The following is a 20,390-nucleotide window of genomic DNA, read 5'->3' on the forward strand; positions in this document are numbered from 1 at the left end:
TAAAGGAAAACAAAGGGATTGCTCAACACAGCATAAGAAATTGTCATCTTTTCCACAGTTTTAACCTCTGTGAAAAAGAATGTAAAAAAGTCTTTATATATTACTTTTTTACACTTAATTTCAGGGGGTACATGCATTAAGATTTGTGACATTTTTCTTATATTTCTGACTTATTCGAGAATTTCTAGAGTAAGTTAAGAATTTTTGGTGTCTGGAAAATTAGCTGTTTCAAATAAACCTCCCAATTTATATTAATTTATTTATATTTACATTACTTAATATCACTTATGTGAGTAATTTCTCCTTGGTGATCAATAAAGTATATTCTATTCTAAGTCACAGCAGGCTCTGCGCCGTTACCTAGCAACCTCTCCCAAGCCCATCCCTGTTACCTAGCAACCCAAGCAGAGCTCCAGCACATTTGGCCAGTTGGTTTTATCACTGTATTTGCCGTACAATAGCAAAATTCATAATGCCAATCATCCAGGTCACGAGTGAAGAAAACAGCCACAAACCATCATAACGTTCTATACAATAAATCAAAAATAACCATAAAAGTTTGGTTGCATTGTTATTGTTTTTCATTTTTGTCTGAAATGCTTGCAAGTGAAGATCTCGTAAAATCCCTTACTGTGGTAAATTTCAGAAATTCAATAAATGACTTACATTTAATAAATTACTTATTTTTTAACATTTTTCCTGCTTTTTTTCCCACAAATCATTAGCTTTGTTATTGCCAATTTAAACTTAAAAGCAAATTGCAATATTCTGAGCTAATCACTCGGTGCAAAAGGTCTGTGTGTGTGCTGCTGTGACTACCAGACCCTGGTGTGTGGGCGTGTGTGTGGTTGAAGGAGGAGACCAGAGTGCTGAACGCATCATTAGCTCACATAATGCAGTTCTTCAGACCAACTCCCCAAAAAGCTACAATCTTTGTTTTCCTCTGTCTTCTTTGTCGTCTTGTCTTTCACTCTTTCGGCTGATTTTTCCTACACTTCCATCTCTTGGTCTCCCCCTTCTTGCCTTCTCCTCCCTTTTCTCAGCTGGTGTCTCTTTCTTCCAGACTTTCTCAGTCATGCTCTGCTGCCTGTTCTCTATGAAGGCTTTGTAGCGCTTATGAAGAGCAGTAAGAGGGCAATGTTTTTATACAGTCTGCTACTAAATTAATAACCAGAAAAATGGACCCCCCACTCCCTGTGAAAAGCAGGCACATCATTTTCAAATTGCATTAGACTTCCAGACAAGTGTTGGCCTCCATATGACAGGCTATACGAGTGTTTGGAGACAGGTGCAAATGCTTATGTTACTGGTCAGTGTGCATGTGTGTGTGTGACAGACTTCTGCTGCATGTTGCTGTGGTGTTTCAATCTGTGTGTTTCACTGGACTTGTCTCTTAGGCAGATCATATATGTCAAAGTTGAATGATGGACAAAAGAGTTTAATACCTTCAAAAAACTGTATATTCTGTTTTTATTATTGTAGTTCAAGTAGCTTGTGTCTCTGGATTATAGATAATAATATCCTAAAGTCCCATGGCTCCCTTTTCTTTTCTTCTGGGTTTAGAAGATAATGGTTTTACCACTAACACTGTAAACGTAGGTGGAGCATTTCAGCTTTGACTCTTTTTTTTTTCCAGCTAAGTTTTGTTTCAACAAATGGAATGGATTACTGAAATAATGAGGCCAAAGCAAAGGTCTTTAATGCACCGGCTGCACTCTTATGATCGTGGTTCCTTGTTACATAACAGCTCTAAAGCATGGGATTTACTTTAGGTCCCATTCCTGGTTGAGTTTATAAAGTCTAGAAATGAGAACATTGTTTGAATCAAGGATCGAATAATCAATCGACCAGAGATCAGAACCAGCCGGTTTCCTTTGATCGGTTCAAATGCTGAAAGCTCTGAGTTTATTTTCCCCAACTCATTAAATATAAGAAAACTGAATAGTTGCGCAATGTCCAGTCTAAAAATGTATCAACCAAAATCATGTGTTGTTGCACTTTGTTTTGAGTTCAGTATAAAACAAATATCTGTATCAGCTGGGAAAAATCTGAACTAACCTTAGTTTGAGTGTTCATTTTTATATATCTATGATAAAAGCAACAAATGCAAAGTCCAGTTATTGACTCAATTTGGTAAAGTAAGACTTCTGGCTGAAAACCTGTGATTATTTGTATTAGAATAAGGGAAAATGTTTTCATTTCTCATTTTAATAATACTGAAATGATCTGAAGTTTAGTAGAAATAAATTTTTGCTCCCAGCAGAAATCTGCCTCAGTATTATATTTTCAATGTTTATCCATTTTGTGCTCACACATACATACTTTTGAGTAATTAATGTTATACTTAATTACATAAGTTCCCAATTTATACATTTATTTCTTGCACTGATGAGCAGGAAACATCTGATACTGCTTAAAGACTTCCTCTCCTTGGAATTTATTATGCATATCATGAGGGGAAAATAAGCTTTTACTGTCATAAAATATTAAAGACCACAACAGCTCACCATTTAAAAAAGGTAGTCTGCAAATGGCATTTATTTAGTTTGTGTTCTGTTTTTTGGGTTCCTAACAGTTAAATAGAAATAAACCTGTTGGAATATAGATCGCTCCCTAAGCCAGCGTTCTGTTTCAGTACAGTAGATCTAAAAATACTCTGGTGTTTATGTTTGATACATGCATCTATAAAGCAGATCAGCAGCTATAATAAACTCCCACCCTCTACTGGGAGATGCAGCAGAATTAACATTCAGCTGAAGGCAGAGACACTGCAGTTGAACCCAGTTTGAAGTTCAGCTGTTAAAGCAGGCGGGTTTTACTTGGATTTAAACTTGGATCTTCAATCATCCTGAATGACTGGCTAGGATAAAAACATATGTCAGGCCCGAATACTTTTAGACCCTTAATCTCTAAATTGTTTCAGTGGCATTCAGAGCTTCTATGTCTTTATTGTTGAGAAAATAATCTACTAGGCAAAAGCTTTTATTATGACTGCTTTCTTCTTGTTCCTCACAGTAGTGGTTATTTTAAAGCTGACTGGCTGCTGCTGGAGTTGAACATGTTTCTGTTCCTGTTAGGTTGAGCAGACCAGCAAGCCGGCCATGGTTCTGTTCCTGATTAAATACCTGATGATGTTGGTGATAGGGATTCCCTCTGTGTTCTGGGTGGGCAGCAAGAAGACGTGCTTTGAATGGGCCAGTTTCCTGCACGGACGCAGACGCAAAGAGTAAGTCGCCTTCAGGTTCATATTTGTAAAGCCACATGATGATGATCACCAAAGGGATTAACTTTTGGAGGAATGTACTGCAAATAGGTTCAAATGTTTAGTAAAGAATGAATTGCTTGCAGCTAAATATTTTAGAAAATTAGAAATGTGATTGTCTTTTGTTTAAATGTTGAAATTTCTACAGAAGTGTCTTATCACATGCTTTATGTCTTTAGGTTTTAACTGTAATCAATTAGTTGTGATTCTGGGTTTTTTTTAGTCCCCTGTAGAAAAACTGATAAAGAAATTAGATTTTTACATGAAGCAATCTATTTTACACTGTTTTAACATCAAGTAAAACATTCTAGGTAATCAAACTTACTTTACTATGATAGAATATTTCTATCAACATTCAATTTTCTCCATGCACAGTAAAAAAGGAGCCTTTCCCTGTTAAATGCCTCTGTAATTAAACCATCATAGAATATGAATTCATTAGTGATCAGAAAATGAAATTTGTTTAGTGAATAGATTCAAATACAATCATTATACTTCAAAAATTTGATTATTTAGGTATTTATGGCTGGAAGCTAACCCAACATTTTTCATTAATTGAAAATTAAGAGTATGGCATAATAAAGATTCTTAATACTGAAAAGTTATGATATGGCTTATACTGCTAGGGGACAGTTCTCTTCACTCTGTAGATTAAATAACATTTTTGCATTTCATCTGATTCTGTGTCTCTCCACTCTTTCCCAGACTCACTTCAGGTCCATTATGAAGTTTTCCAGTTATTGATGTTTGACTCAGGTTACTTGCTGATGTTGGCTCACTGTGTTTATCATGTTTAAAGTCAGCACATCTACCAGGAAGCTTTAGAGCATTTCATGCTGCCCTCTGCTGACCATAGTACCACAAATACTAAACCTGGTTTATTGACCTGGTATCACTGAGCTCCATTGGCCAACAACTTCAGCATTGCCACAGGCTGAGCTCTTCCATGTCACAACTCATTGATTCATGCAAAACTGGTTGCATGTTAACTGCAACCAGTTTTGATGTTTGGCCCATAACTCTAGAACTCCATAGAAATAAATGCCTCCATGTTTGGTTTCTCTACAGCAGTGGGGTGAATGAGTCCCGACAGGTTCTACAGGAGCAGCCAGACTTTGCTCAGTCTCTGCTGCGTGAACCCAACACCCCGATTATCAGGAAGTCAAGAGGGACGTCTACACAGGTAGGACTGCAGGCTGCAACCACTTTCAGCCAAAAAAGATATACAGTGTGTAGCAGAAGCTTCAGGGCATACAGTAACAAACCTCTGGTGGCTGTTGTAAAATGAAATGAAACATGACACTGAATGGTTTAAGAATTGGTATAAATAACAGGAGTTGGAGTCAGAAATGTCCTTTTTGGAGAGCTAGGCTCATCACAACTCGAAGACGATGCTGATAACTGTGTCATTTAAAAAAAGCTCTTCTGCAAATACATTTTTACTTCAAGTTTAGGCAAAAGACCAAAGATTTTTTTGAGTATGGTGAAATAAAAACACTGAATGGTAAAATTTGTTGATTAAAATCAGAAGAGTTCAAAAGTAAAGCGTATATAAAATGTAAGTTTGTGTATTTCCTTGCAGGGCACCTCCACCCACGCCTCCTCCACTCATTTGGCAGCTCTAGAAGATCTGGACGAACCAATCAGGACTCATCACGGACACCCTCCATCGACCAGAAGTAAGCCCAGCAGTGTCCATAGCAAGACCAGTTACCATGGCAGCCTGCGCCGCAATCGGGACGACAGGTAGCTCAGAAAGACCTCGCTGTTGCATCACTCCTCCATCCGTTTTGTCCTCACCCCTTTACGTCTCCGCCTCTCTCAGGAGCGATTCTCTAGCTTACCGGGGCACACCGGACCGCAATCTCCATGGTAGCATGCCCCGGCTCAACCACCCACTCTCCACCCACAGCAGCCTGCATAAGATAGACAGCCACTCAAGGCACAGCAGCCAGCGGGACACATCGGAGGTTTCGCCTACCCTCATTACCCACGGAACCACAGGGAGTGACGGCCAACCTGCTGAGGACGGCACCAGTGCCTGAGGAGTTCATCACTTTCTGCAGCAAAAAGCAGAACGTTGTGGTGGTTTGTGATCTAGTTTGGTCCTTTGAGTTACAGATTCAGGATTTATTCAGGGAAAACTGTGGGGAGCTGCAACTTGCACTGGACAGACCAGGAAGTGGCTAAAAAAGGTTGTTGCACTTATTACACGGTCAAAACCTAATTCCATAGGACCTTCACAAATATTATGAAACTTGTAAAAATGACTGCAGAGTTTTGTTTTTATAGCAAACACTTCATCTGTCACAAAAGTGACTTGTTTATTTTGACCTGCAGCTGTTGATGCTCATCTGTGTGTGGAGTCTTAGACAAATATGGGCCTAACATAAAAACATGGACCTTTTAATTGTTTAGTAAATATTTTTATACTGTGAAAAACTGTCTACTGCGTGTGTAGAAAGAAACACATATCAGGGGTGATTAAGTTTAAAACTTTTTGACGTCAGGAAAATTAAACTAATGCTTAGTCTGTGCAGTGCAACGTGGAAGTAATGAAATCTTTCTAAACCTGGGATGCTGAAGTCCAGCCCTTGTCAAACACACCTGAACAAAATGACTGAATGTTGAGGTGGAGCAGGGATGCATCAAGGACTGCACTTGGGAAGCATGTTAACCTTTAACTTAGAGTTCATTCCATTAATAGGGCTGTAGATCTACGTTTAAAACCCAGAGGGATTTGTTTATGCAAGGCACCATCTTGAATTTTGATGGTGCCTTGCATGAGGTAAGAATCTTCTAACGGGGAGCTCATAAATTTTACTTGAGTAGAAATGGAAGGCTTAAACAGTATCCTTAAACTAATAATGCACTGCCAGATGAAGAAAACCTAAAAAATAAACCACTAGAAATATCTGCCATAAATTCAGAAAACCTCTGTATTTTATTGGATGTTGAAGATCCTGGTAAGTTGATTAACAGTTTAAGGGGAATCGGTCATCAAGCCCAATGGAGAATTTTAACTGTATAAGCATATCTGTAATTTAAAGTATTCCAGTATCATTTAAAACTTAAACTTGTGTTTCTCTAAAGCTTGACAGATTTTTTTTTTTTACAAGTGTTGTAATATCTACCCCTATTCATGTGTTTGTCTTCAGACCTGCCTTGACAGGTGCAACTAACAAGCAGAATAACATTCATTACACTTTATTGGCGCCAACTTTTATTGTCTGCCTGTAAATGTCACAACCTGTAAATATTGTTTTCTTGCAGTTTGAGTCCTAATCCTTTGTCATTGAACTAACCTACCTCACCTTTACCCTCAGCCTTTTCTTGTTCTGCATTAACAACACTGGGTGCTTTCTCCGAAGTAAAGAAGTGCTCAGCATACATCAGTAAAAATGGTGGTCCCAGCTCGCTTTGTGGTTTTTAAGTCTACCTCTTGAGTTCGAACCCCAACATACATCTGACCGGCTTTGTGTACTCAATTCCTTGCAAATTACAAACATTCTAGCCTTTCAAACAGGAAAACACAGTTTTCATCAAAATTGTGCAAATTCTGACCTTGCAGTTATGCAATAATCACATCAGGCCCAGTCTGCTTCTATGCCTTCATTACCTTGTATATAGATTTTCTGTATGATGACTGATCTGCCTTTGTTTTCATCCTATATCCCATTTTTGGACCTACAGCAATTGTCTGTACTTTACCATGGCTGCTTACATGCATTAACCACAGGGCTTTTCTCTCAAAATGGTTGGAGAAAAAAAGTAAAACAAGCTCTTGGCTTTTAAACATTCATGTTCACACAAGTCTGTCTTCATAAACCTTTAACAGTAAAGCGTGGGGGTGAAAGAGTTCAAGTAGCTCCAACTAGGATTTTTAAAACTTAATTTATTTGCAGTTGTAATGTAAAAGCTTATTTTACATGCAGTCTAATAAACTTTTTTAAGACTTGAGTTTTTCTCTGTGATTTCCATTTCTGTTGTGTCAGGATGCAAAGAAGAACTGGAGGTACTTACAGTTTCTTAAATCAACAAACACCGAGTTAAGACCAGATGCCCGAGCGTTCTCTTTTGCGGCGTACAATGGCCGCTACGTCTTGTTTGAGTGTGGAGACGCTGACCTCCAGCTGCTCAGAGAAGTCCCTCAGCAGACGACTCTGCTCGTCCACAAACAGTCTGAGTCCCAGCAGGTCCGACTCCTCCTAGAGAATAAATGCAACAACAATTTAGTGTTAGAAAACCATCGTGGCTCACTTCTTCTGAGGTTGCATAGAAGCAAAGATACTTGCACTGGGTCTGTGTCTGCGCAAGCGCTGCAGCTGACCCCTAACAGAGGTCATGCTGTGGTAGAAAACTTTCAGGGCGCGTGCGAACTCTGCGTCACAGCTGGGACGTAGCGACCGACCACGAGCGCCGTCTCCGCCTAAAACCAGAGGAGGGAAACATGGACTGAGTAGCAATGCAGGTTTGAAACAACAAAGTGGGATAATTGTGGATGTCTGAGTTACCATTCTTGACTGTGTTGAGCTGTTCTGTCAGACTGTGATTTTCTTTCCTTAATGATTCGTTGAGACGCTTCAGTTTCTCCAAGTCCTCTTGAAGAGCTCTGACTGAACAGCTGAGCTCAGCAGAGTCTGATAGCTGCAGCCAATGAAACACAAATGAGATTAGCTAAACTTTGAAATAAAGAACAACAAATTAGCTCTTTGTGAACATGTAACTATCCCCCGTAAATTTTGAATTACCGTATTTCCAGTCTATGGAGCGCACCCTACTAAGCTGCGCCTACAAATTTTTTGAAAGAAAGAAAAAACAGATAAGCCGCACCGGGCTATAAGCCGCTGGTATCTCCACCAAGTCTGACTTATTACCGAACCTTAATAACCCCGTAGGTCGACAGGAAATAGGCTAAATGATCTTAAAAGTAACTCATCATGCTCTGATCTAAAGAAATTCAAGAACAAATCAGGAAAGTCATTGATATCAGTCTGGAGAAGTTTATCAAACCATTTTTGACTTCAGATAACCACAGTGGTTATCTGAAGTCAAAGCCTTCAGATTTATGTTTATTATCCATAAATGGAAAAAAATATGGCACAATGGTGAACAGCCTAGGGAGTGGCTGACGTAATCAAGAACCCAAAACGACACCTAAAGCACTACAGGCGTCACTTTCCTCAGTTAAGGTCACGATGTTCATGACTGAATGGGGAATAAACTGGAAATCAAACCACAGAGTTACATCTTATATTCCCAGTGTTTTGTGGGAAAACATTCAATGTACTTTTTGGAAGATGTGAGTCATGTTACATTTGCTGTAAAATAAAAATGATCATCCTGCTGACAGTCAAACATGGACTGTTTGTTTTAATCGATGGAACCATAAACTCTGATCTCCATTACAAAACCCAAAAGGAGAATGTCACTGTCAGTTTGTAATCTTAAACACACATGAACAAATCAGTAAGTCCATAAAATGTCTGGACTTTGATCTGATTTTGCAGTTGCCAGTAGAAAACATTTATATTCAACTTACTGCAGCTTGTGATGGATCCAGCAAGTCAATGATAAAGACACCCTCTGCAGTCATTCTCACAGCTCCAAGAGATGAACTCAAAACACTGCAACCCTCTTAGACCGGAAAGACACACAGTAGTAGTTATCTCTTAGTATAGCTGATAACCTAATTTACTTTAGAAAACTTATTTTAAACATCAATTAGGAATTGTGTTCTAGAGCTAAAACTGCTTATAACGAGGGAGCAAAAGTGCAGAATGGGATTCTTTAAGTCAGCTTAGTGTCTCAGAAATACTAAACGAGTTCGGAAATGTTCAGGAGAGAGCAGCACAAAGTGGATCCAACAAGAACAGAAAAGGAATGCGGGATTAAATTCAGAGCCGTGCAAGAATATAAATATAATAAGATGCCTTACAGGTTTTCAGCTAGCAGTGGACTTTTGAAATGATAACATAGATGGACAGGACTTGATTTGGGGACAACTTCATCCTATGACAGTATTTTTTTTTTTGCCAGTATTTAATGGAGTGACCAAGTCAGTTTCTAGATCTGAACGTTGGTGGTAAAATCCTGACTATGCAGCATAATAGAAAATTCCATCCAGTCAATCAATCCAGCGGGAGAAGCTACAGGAAGTCTCATCAGAATACCTTCAAAATGTTGTAGGAAGTTATGATTTACCAAACAGTCTTTTCTTTTTTGAAGGCTAAGCTGTTCATAACTCTGACAACACCTGCCTGCATGTTCTGCTAATGTACTGTATGTCCTGGTGAAGATAATTTCATGCTGAAATTGTGCTGTGGTGGTCATTTCCATTTCCTTCCTCACCCTGAAGACCCCAGAGCTCCAACACCACAGCACTGCTTTGCAGGTAGTCCAGCAGCCGTTGGGATGTTTGGAGGGAGGTGAACTGGACCCGGTGATCCAACAGAGGATTGATGTTGTGCCACACAGCTGGAGTGTATAACAGCTCGCTGCAATCAAATACCCTGAATCTAACACAGCAGAGAAAATAAAGTTATGTGAGCGAGTCTCAACGTCCCATTTTAAAGTTATTCTTCATTCTGTCATCAAACTGCCCTTAACTGTTGAATACATCTGTCTAGGCCTCACCCGATTTGTATCCCTCGATTGCGGGCTTCCCTAATCCAACGAACTCCACAGCACTGATCCAGGACCAGCTGGAAGTCCAATCGTCGACCCAGTACTTCAGACGGGTCAATCAGGATGTCGTCTTCCCCCAGTGGACTGGAAAGTTACATTTCTTAAAAACACACCTTTCTGTGCCCTTACAACTAAAAAATGTGTGCCTGTGTCATACAGTCCAGTGGAAGTGCAGGGGACAAGCTGAGCTTGTAGGATGGCCTCCTCTGTCCCCTCTGAGCCCAACATCTGCAAACAGAGACAGATTGATCTGGCATCTGACAACACTGATGTATGAAGCATATGGAGTACCTCCAGCTGCTCCTCCAGAGGGATGCGGAAGGCCAAAGACTGCAGCCAGAGGTGAGCAGTTCCCAGGAGCAGAGGCTCAACTGGATCCCAGAACGGGTCTTTATCTCTCGGTAACACTACAGCTGGGAGGCTCTCCACTCTCTGACAGCAGCACATATAAAAAGAACCAATAGCAAAAGTTGAGTTATAGCTCTAAAATTTAAAGTAAACTTTAATTCAAAGGGGACCTATTATGCGAAATTCAAAAATTTCCGAGACAACCGTTTGAGTCTGTAAGAACAGTGCAAACGCTTAGAATAAAACATCCAGCCGTTTTCCGGCAGCAAGTTAATGTTTTTCAGCGTCCGGAAAATGAGCCGTTAGTCAAGTGGAACATCGCCGTTACCTAACCGTCCCAGGCAGCCCGTCACCTAGCAACACAAGCCGAGCACGTCACCTAGCAAGCTAAGCGGAGCTCCAGTGTTTGGTCAATTAGTTTTGGTATGCTCTCTATAATGGCTGTGTTTTGTTGTTGACTTACCATACAGAAACCATTTCATACATTCTTGTTGGTTGTTCAGGTGGCTCTAGTTGCTTTTGAAAGATGTACAGTTACATTTTTGTGAATCTATTTGCCGCCATTTTCACGTGCGAGAGTAAACGTTGAGGTGAGGGCGTGGCCAAAAGCAACTTATTTGGATTTAAAGTGACAAGAGGCTCTAAAACTAATCAATCGGAAGAGCTCAAAACATACAGAACAGAGCAGACTAACATCTCATTATCTAACATTGATTTCGTGCAAAAATGTAATTAACATTTTTATCCTAACCTGTTCAAGAAAACATAATAGGTCACCTTTATGCACTTATTAGAAATGAAAGATATCTACAAAGATTTTCCCCTCATTTCTCATGTTGGACAACATATTTTTGTCTATGCTCAGTTGCCTCAAGAAATATTTGGGCATCCTGAAAAACACCAGTTTTTCCACAACACACATTGTCTTCGTGTTGTGCAGCCTTGAACTGCTGGTAGACCTCCTCCATCAAAAACTTGCGGTTGACAAACTTGGCTTTGGACCACATCCAGACCTGCAAAACACGTATCACAATTGAAATCATTCAGAAACATCTTTTTGGTACAAAAAACAGAGAGAGACAACTTGAGCAACACTAGCCTGTTTGCTTCCTGCATCGGTCACTCTGACAACAATATCTTTCTGCAGATCGTGACCTCGAGAATCCGACAGGGCCAGATTTTTGATTTCCAACTTAAACTCAACTCCCTGAAGATTAAGAAATTACATGCAAATTTATCAAGTCACTCCTGCATGCCCTTAAATGTTACATACATCTGTCCAGGCCTCACCCGAGGTTAATGTGAGCAGTTACAGCAGGACACTGTGAGTTACCTTGCTCAGTTCCTGACTCATCTGGTTGGCCTCGGCCACCATGGGCATCAGCTGAATGTAGTCGTAGAAGACCGCTAACAGACTGGGATCTGTCTGGCTACAGCCATTGCTGGACTCACCTATACATAAATAAAAATGACTTCTTTTTCCCATGTAAATCAAACAAATTTAGCTCCAGAGAGTGATGGTTTCACCCACTCAGGTGGATGCCCTCAGCAGCAGCCAGCTCTGACTGGAAGTAATCGTAGTCGTAGCGACTCCAGTCTTCCCCGCCCCTCTCTGATGGATAACCAATGAACAGGTAGGTACAATTCGAGCCCAGAATGAGACGATCCTGACAAATATTTAGAATAAAGTTGGCTTTGAGTGCTTTAGTTTCATCTAACAGTTAATTAATATAGTTGGTGCAATGCAAAAACCCACCAGGTGTTGCAGCTCTGCTGTCTCGTACACTGCGTTCCCATTAACAATAACCTTTGACCCCGTCAGTGGAGTCAGTGTTACCCGCCGCTGTTCATTCCTGAACACCGCATGATGATCCTGGATCCTAGTTCACAAGCAGAAGATTACTATGTGTGCACAATGACAAACAAATATGTTCTGATGCATTTTTAAACATATTTTATCAATCTCTGGTTGAGTTGGTGGGTTTCTCTGGTTTTTTGTACTTTCTGGATGTTGAAAAGGAAAGGAAAACTCACCCTAAGCCCTTGATAGAAATGGATCTAGGGGCAGAGTCACAGAGTCCGATGCCCCACTCACCTGGAACAACAAAACATTTTGTTCTCTGATTTTGCAGGTTTCTTGACGCCTCAGACAACCTTGTACCAACATGGTATTAACAAAGTGGCATTAACTAATTTAAATGCTCATAAGATTCACCATCTGATTGTCATAAAAGTCCCATTAAAGTCCATAGTGAAGAAATTTACCTGATACTTTCATAAAAATAAATAAGTGTCATGACTGACTCTGTTTACTTGAGAAAACCCACATTAAACTGCTCTGTAAAGGAAACAAAGTATATTTTCTTGTAACTGGCCTATAAGGAATTGTGTGGTTTTGTAGCTAAATAAAATGTCAGAGCTGCGTGTCAGGTTTAGAACAGATTATATTTTAGAGAGAGACCAACCCTCCTGGATGAAAAGCTTCACCACCCCTGACAGCTGAGCATCCTCGTTGACGTTCAGGATGTAAGGATACATCTGCATCATCCTCCTCTCCTGACAATAAATTAAAGAAATATGAACATTAACAACCAGAAAAAGGATGATTTAACACTGAAAATATTTTACCTGAAATATAGTTTCCACTTCTTAACCCACTTTAATTCACATTCTCTGTATGCATTTATTTTTAAACTCCTTGGCAGCAGAAAAAAAAATCCCAGCTTGTGTGTGTGTGCATATGTGTTCGTGCGTGTGTGTGTGTGTGGGCGTATTCGTGTGTGTGTGTTCGTGCCTATACCTGTGTGATGTTGGCATACTGCTGCTCCCAGTCTTTGAGCGCCTCCTGCAGGTGTTGCTCCCACAGAGTCTGAATGGCTCTGATCTGGAGCTCATTCTGGGTCAACAGCTGACGAAGTTCCTCTGGAAACAGATCAGATTACCCTCTCTGATCTCTGCCAGCTGAACGGTCGTCTGGTTTGTCCAAACATCGATTCTTACTGGACTCATCCGTGGCTCTGCGCCCCTCCTGGTCCATCCGGCTCAGTTTCTGCAGCAGTCGGGCATTTTCAGCCTTTAACTCTTTAACAAGGCGTTCAGTGGGGCTCTCATTCACCACTGCCCTGTTTTGGATTCGTTTTGCCCTGAATTGCAAATATAAAATGTGTTAGTATGACAGAAACCAGTAATATTCACCTTGGTTTCCAGAGCGTAAATGATTAATATACCTTTCAGCGTAGCGCAGGGTTGAGAGAGACTCCTCATAGCAGATATCTGCTGGACTCAGAGTGGCAATCTTAACAATAAATATGACAAATCAGTACACCACAATGTTTTGCATACCACTGCATTTTCCCCCCGTTTTGTTACTTGTATTTACTTGTTACTTGTATTTTTTCCACACATTTCAATGCATTTTATTTCTGTGATTGACCAACACAAGGCAGACAAGAAAATAAAACCTGGTTTTCTACATTTTTCACAAAAATAGTCTAACTCAGGCTTTGCACAATCAGATACAGAATTTTCTCCTCATTCTTCTTCACAAATAAAGCTGAAGAGCTGTCAGACTGGATGGAGAGCATCTGGAAGTCAATCTGAAAAGTCCTGCCACAGATTCTTAACAGCTGCAAAAACACTCAATCTCACCAGGTATTTTTGATCTAGTTTTAGTGACAATATCTTAGTGCACTTGAAATAAGACAAAGTTAAATCAGAAGCAACTTTTAGGCAAGATATAGGAGCTTTTTTTTTAAGTCAATAATTTACTTAAAACAAGCTCCTATATGTTGCTGAAAAGTTGCTAGTGAGTTAGTTTGGTTTTAATTCAAGATGTCTCCACTAGAAATACTTGGTGAGATTTGGCGTTTTGGCCGTGTGGACTTGGCTTGTTGTAACACATAAACTTGCTGTGGCTGTGTGTTTAGGAACGTTGTTTTGCTGGAAAGTCAACTTTTGAGCCGTCGCAAGTGTTTCACAACCTCCAACATGTTTGTCTTTGAGAAATGCCTTGTATGTAGCTCCTACTGTATTCACAGAACTGGACATTGTTTTATAATCAAACCCTTATTTAAACTCCTTTGTAACATATGACCTGTCTGCTGTGTCTGTTGGTCGTCATAATCCCGTTTGTCAACTAATATTCTCTAAAGAACCTCACAGATCTGCACAGAACAGAATTCATAAAAATCTGACTATTTTTCATATTTTTGTACTTCTACGGTCCGCTACTTTATGTTGGTCCATCACAAGCAAGTTAGAATTTGTAAAACAATCAATGAAAAAAATATTGCATATTTTTTAAAATCATCTGCCAACTCTTCTGTGTGTTTACCATGACGGTGCGACTGTTTCCTCCCAGCGCAGACTGCAGCAGCTTGGTGAGAACCGAGTCTCTGTAGGGAATATGAACCACCTTCTTCCCCACTGCAACATCTGCCAGGGCGCTGGAGGGAGAAAGGTGGTTTTCTTTTATAGCACATTTTCAGCAACAAGGCATTACAAAGTGCTTGACAGGATGTAAAAGGAAATATAAACAAAATAACAAACCAAAGAACAAAAAGCTAAAAATGTTGATCCAAAGTAAATAAACTAGATAAAACAGACAAAACAAAGACATGAGTGAAAGCAGTGACATCACAGGGCCATGAAACCACTTTGCTGAGCCTCCTGACCGAAGTCTGATAAAGATGTTGTTATCAAGGCATGATGTCCTTGGGAGCATTCAGCTCCACAGCTGCATGGATAACAGGAGGAGCTGAGGTGGGAAGGAGTGTTATGTTTACATGTCTTAGGTCGGGTAGATTATAAATTTATATCTTCCCTTATTCTCTTGGATACATCTCAGTTCCCAATTATCCAAATTGTTTTGGTCAAGACTCACATCCAGCTTGCGTCTCTGTCCACACCAACAGTCTGAGTATTCACTAGTTTTATCAAGTCCGTCACAAATTTGTAGATAAGCCAGGTATCCGCAACGCAAGCTCCAAACAGCAGAAACCCTGTTATCATGAATAAATCCAGGGTGAATCCCACTGGGTGTGTCCCTGCAGGACAAGAGGGCTCTCCTGTGCCCAGTCTTCTTGTGGAGAAAATTTGATCAATTGGATTGAGAGATCGGCTGACCAGATCCATAATTTGTAGAGTTGGAGAATGTGCAAAGAAAGGCTCCAAGAATATAGAAAAAGACAGGACACAAACAGAGCGAGCAGGGCAGGCAAGAACGAATATGGAGAAAACTGATGGATCCAGCAACATGCAAGAACAAGGCGAACCAAACAAAACAGAGCAAACCTGATGACGTTGCCCAGCGTGGTGAGGCTCAGGTTTATGGCTGTTCCCTCTTTGAGTCTGTCAGCTTCAGAACCTGAAGACCTCTGGCGCTCACTGCCAGCCAGATCCACCAGGTTGATGTTGGACTGCTTCGTGATGCTCTCTTTAGAGAAGATCTGGTCAAGATGTTTCATTGTTCATTCATGTTTCACAGAAATAAATATATAGGAGCCATTTATAGATAGTAGAAACTTAATATAAAATGTCATTTTTGTTAATGTGAGTTTCATTTGTTGCATTGCTATTTGAAAGGGTAAAGATCTGTAATTTTATCTTGTTTAAGCTTATTACATGGTGCCTTTTGATTGGCTGCTGACTGATTAGTTAAGCACTTTGAGAGTAACAGTCTTTACCTGTTTGAGCTGCAGGATAATGAGCATGTGTGAGCGGCTGCTGTTGGCGTTCATTTGAGTGGCAGCGGTGGTTCGAGTCCTGGTTCCCTGCTCCATCAGCTGCTCCACCTGCAGTCAAATCAGATCCAATTAAAACGAACCAAAGCTCATTAACATCCACTCCTTTAACGCTCTGCTTGCATATTTTGGTGACAAAACAACTTAAAATAATTATCTTTACAGCTAAAACCAACTTTCAGGTGTCAGTTTTATTTTTAACCAGAAATATTGATTAGAACAGAGATGGAAACTTCAGAAAACTGTTTCAGTTTAAAATTGTAATTACATAATCCAGGAGAATCAAATATTTTTAAGTCTGTTTGATTATTCAATGTCATGGTTGAAAATGTGTTTTTGTTATTTTCTATATAATAAATGCTGATTGGCTGAGGGATGTTTTTGATGTACAGATCATTTTTGTATCACAGCCAATTTAAAATGTACTACTCTCAAATTAATAAGGGTAAAACCAATTTAAAGTTGCTATAAAAATAACACATATTAATATTTGTTGTTGTTTTGGTTTTAGTCTTTTATTCACCAGTCCTAATCAAAATATTGAACAATTATCAACATTCCAATCCTCTAGAGCACTTTATTTTATTTTATTCCAATATAATTCCATTTGATCTTCGAATGGTTTTCTGTCTTAAGATTTTATCCTGTTTACTGATAAACTTCTAGTTTTTTATAATTCACGGTTAAATCCCAGTCTACTGGATTTTTGTCTTTATTGGCAGTTTCTGGAAACAGAAACTGTTTTCTGGAAACTAAGAAACCTCTCAGAATTTCACTGTTTTCTATGGAAGCCCATAGAAAACAGTGGTAAAAAAATAAAATTAAATAAATTATCTCATTACTTCGAGATACTTTCTCATTATAATGAGATAATAGTTTTTAACAGAGTGGTGGAAATTTGATTCCACAGTTTTCATTGTTGTTACATGTGTGAAGAAACAAACCTAGTAACACTTTGGCAAACAACTAAACATTTTATTTTATTTTTTTTACCTGCAGAGCATTCTCACAGGGGATTTTACGGAGACCCTCAACATAAAAGCCTCTTTGCAGCTCCTCTCTCACTCTAAGTCCAGCTGCAGACCGAGACCCCCGAGACAAAAGGTCGACCACCTGGAAATAAAAAAGATCATGAGAAACATAACAAGAAAGGCTAAAGTGACAGCAAAACAAAAAACTGTAATTTCTGTTAAAAAAGGCTCAAATTTACCTGCTCATTATAAATTTCCAACATACTGAAAAAGACCTGAGGACACATCAACAGGCATTCAGAACCAAAGCCTGCTCTCTGTCAGCACAGTTTGTTTAACTCATTTAATTAAGATAAAGACAAAGAAGTGAAAGTAAACTAACCTCCATGAAGAGGAGGTTAATTTAACAAGCTATCTTGTTAAATTATTACCTGACATTGTCTGTTTTCTTGGTGTTCTCTGATCGCCTCAAACAGCCGGTCACACAGTTTAGGAACCAGGCCTTTATTGGGCCCGTAGCCCACCATCGAGTAACTCTTCCCTGATCCGGTCTGTCCGTATGCTAGCAGCGTGGCGTTGTAACCCTGCACAGGTGATTTCACGGGTTTATCAAGAAGTCACTTAGTAAACAACTAACGGAAAGATGGAGTGGTTCCTGCCTGAAGAGCGTTCTCCAGTATTCCCACTCCGAGGTCCTGGAACACGCTGTGCTGGGGATTGAAAAAGCAGCTTTTTACCAAGCAGTACAATTGAATCTTTTCACTCTGTCTGGTAAATGTTCTCTGTCTCCTTCGCGCTCACCTGGTCAGCATATCGGCCCCCCAGCTCTTCAGGAACAAACAGACCAGTCTGGTCTCTCGTGAAGCCGCTGTGGGACCAGTACGCATAATCGAAGCAGAAGGACCGCCGGTTGTGGCAGTCGCGTGGATCCTGGATACTAATGGAGGTCGACACCAGAGAGATGATACAACGACTACCTGCATCCCTCTCTCTCTGTTTGGAGGAAAGAGAAAACGAGACAGTGGGAGGATGATTGCATTTATATTGTAGTAGATAAAGTAAATCTGAGTTTAATTTAATCCAGCTATTTTGCGGAAGCCTCAGAGGTTAGTCACTGATCAGAGCAGCGACCCAGAGACCCATGGTAACCCTGGATGAGCTGCAGAGATCCACAGCTCATGTAGAGGAACCAGTTCTCTGAACAACTCCAGCCAGGCACTCAACCAGTATAGTGCTGCAGAAGAAAGCCACCGGAGAAAGAAAGTCTTGTCTGCAGTTTTCTACAAGACATTTAAAAAGAAAAACAGCAACCATGTTGAGTAAGGTGCTCTGGTCAGATGAGACCAACGCTGAATGTTTTGGGCAACATGTAAAATATTTTTGAACACTTTTAAAGAGTTCATGTTGCATTTAAATTATAATAACTTGTTGAAACTTTATGAAATGTTTTAAATTGTTCACATAAAAGTTATGCACTTATGTCCCTTCATGACAATGCAGCCAAAAGGTAGCTAACCCTTAAAAAAAAAACAATAACATAATTTTTCATTTAAACATTTGAAGAAGAAAACAAAAACATCAATGACATTTTTTCCAAACTGGTATCATAAAAGTTTATGGTTCAGATAAATAAGTAAATAAGTAGATAACTGATTTCCATCTTATCCAAAAGTTAAGACCTGAATATCCCTGATAAAACAATGACAAGGAACTCTGGGCCTCCACAACACGTAACTGGCAACATATGAGATAAACAGGGTAACCGATATGGATCCCTGTGGAACCCCGAAACTGAGAAGTGAAGCAGAAGATGAGGATTAACAACCTTAGTGAAGAGAAAGTCGTCATGATCCAGTTAGTTCCAAACATGACATTAAGCTGTGTTTAAGCACAAAACAACAGATGAGTTAACTGTAAAAAGAACATCACACTAGAATATAAATTAGTTCCCGAAATGGTACAGCTAGTAATTTAAAATACTATGCGGATTCACAGGTTTTATTCAACACTTAGCTTATTAGCCTAACAACTCTTCTTTTCTTGGTCGAGCATATTGGGCAGTTTGATATGTGACGCACTAATGGCCTCAATGACTGACAAGAAATATGAATGTGTGTCCAGAATTGGCCATAACCATGTTTAAAATGCGAAAAAAAAGTTGTATGCATAAAAAAGAACATTAAAGTCAGAAAAACAATAAATTAAATTAAACGACAGCAACTATCTCGACAGTCTTTAAAGAACAACGCGGGAAACGAGGCCCTGCTCTGCTTTTTTCTTCTTTTCAAAAAGCTGAGTAGAACAAAGAATAAGACATTTAAATTTAAAAATTATTCCTGCATTTTTCTGAGCTTACTTTCTGCTTGGGTCATTTCTCGCATTTAAAGTTGCATATTGGTCCAATTTACACACCTGTCCTCGTTATGTAATTACATCCTCCCCTACTTCCAGCTAATTTGCTTTGTTTAGTTAAAATAAATACCTTCACATAGGCGCCATTGATTGGCAACGAGTTCCCGTTGTACTTAAGAAACCCGTATTGACTATAAAAACAAGCAGAAACTGACCTTGTTGAACGGCCGCACTCTGACAGCCACTTTGACACAATCCTTGCTGTGCATGTCCGAGGCTTTGGCCCTCATGGTGCAGCTGGAACCGGAGACACACTGGGCACAGTTCAGCTCCCTGCGACAGGCGGACACACAGATGTGTCGAGTTACACAGAAACACTCAGGGCTGGATCATGATGGAAACCAGGAGAGATACTGGAGTCCATGTGGAGCCGAGGTGCTTTAAGCTGAAACATGAATACTGGATGTTTAAAGAAAGGAAGCTGCTATATTTTTTATATTTTACTGATATTATTGTCGCTTCTTCTTTGTGATGCTGGCTCTGCTTTCACTTTCACCTCATCTATCTCCATAAATTATAAACGAGGCACAGAGGGCTGGCATTTACACTAAATGCTTTTCTCTATTTCAGACCTCTGAAACCACAGAACTGAGACCGAGGGAGACGATTACTTTAGCTTTACTGCGTTCCTAAATGAATAGTTAACATAAAGACGACTTTCTTTTACAAACAAAACTATCAGCTATGACGTCAGTGGCGCAAAAAGTGGGTATACGCTACCATAGGGGCGCTGCACTAAAAGGGCGCCAAATGTTGATTTATTTCTTAGCATTTTCTGTATTTGTGCATGTGTAAATAACATTATCAATATTTATTTTCTTACATTAGTTTAATTTTGGGAAAACAAGATAAAAATAAAACATTTCTCCGTCCAAAAATGTGACCTTGTGTTCAGCTAATCATGTTTAGTTTTTTTCCTCCACCCATGCACTGGATCCGTTGGATATAATTAAACATTCATTCAAAATA

General features: G+C 39.7%; 2 protein-coding genes across 4 annotated transcripts in view; one reads left to right on the top strand and one right to left on the bottom strand.

Annotated features, from left to right (window-relative positions):
* The window catches only part of LOC122819318 (frizzled-3-like), a 23,714-nt gene extending 16,492 nt beyond the window's left edge, over positions 1 to 7,222 (top strand). Inside the window, exons 7-10 of one of the 2 annotated variants that reach the window (XM_044095972.1) lie at positions 3,078 to 3,226; positions 4,334 to 4,445; positions 4,845 to 5,008; positions 5,088 to 7,222. In XM_044095972.1, the coding sequence (XP_043951907.1) occupies positions 3,078 to 3,226; positions 4,334 to 4,445; positions 4,845 to 5,008; positions 5,088 to 5,307 (645 nt within the window). In that variant the 3' untranslated portion in view covers positions 5,308 to 7,222. Of the gene's footprint in view, positions 1 to 3,077; positions 3,227 to 4,330; positions 4,446 to 4,844; positions 5,009 to 5,087 lie in introns of both variants that reach the window. The other variant, XM_044095963.1, reaches the window with a different exon arrangement.
* Positions 3,116 to 20,022, bottom strand: kif28 (kinesin family member 28). Of its 2 annotated transcripts, XM_044095949.1 has the most exons (28): positions 19,577 to 20,022; positions 17,811 to 18,002; positions 17,669 to 17,719; positions 17,441 to 17,593; positions 17,249 to 17,284; positions 17,032 to 17,151; positions 15,982 to 16,089; positions 15,590 to 15,744; positions 14,631 to 14,742; positions 13,525 to 13,592; positions 13,298 to 13,440; positions 13,098 to 13,219; positions 12,763 to 12,853; positions 12,332 to 12,392; positions 12,054 to 12,177; positions 11,829 to 11,964; positions 11,631 to 11,749; positions 11,397 to 11,504; positions 11,218 to 11,310; positions 10,241 to 10,381; positions 10,107 to 10,177; positions 9,899 to 10,033; positions 9,614 to 9,780; positions 8,805 to 8,899; positions 7,777 to 7,909; positions 7,558 to 7,691; positions 7,286 to 7,470; positions 3,116 to 3,203 (listed from the first exon to the last, which is right to left on the bottom strand). In XM_044095949.1, exons 1-27 carry the CDS (start codon positions 19,649 to 19,651, stop codon positions 7,312 to 7,314), a joined length of 3,102 nt encoding a protein of 1,033 aa, XP_043951884.1. In that variant the 5' UTR covers positions 19,652 to 20,022; the 3' UTR covers positions 3,116 to 3,203; positions 7,286 to 7,311. The 2 variants fall into 2 exon arrangements, with proteins under 2 accessions (XP_043951884.1, XP_043951875.1); XM_044095940.1 differs by lacking the exon at positions 3,116 to 3,203 and having other exon boundaries at positions 7,138 to 7,470; positions 19,577 to 20,021.
* Between the last annotated feature and the right edge of the window lie 368 nt (positions 20,023 to 20,390).

Source organism: Gambusia affinis, linkage group LG02, assembly GCF_019740435.1.
Source record: "Gambusia affinis linkage group LG02, SWU_Gaff_1.0, whole genome shotgun sequence".
Taxonomy (NCBI): Eukaryota; Metazoa; Chordata; class Actinopteri; order Cyprinodontiformes; family Poeciliidae; genus Gambusia; species Gambusia affinis.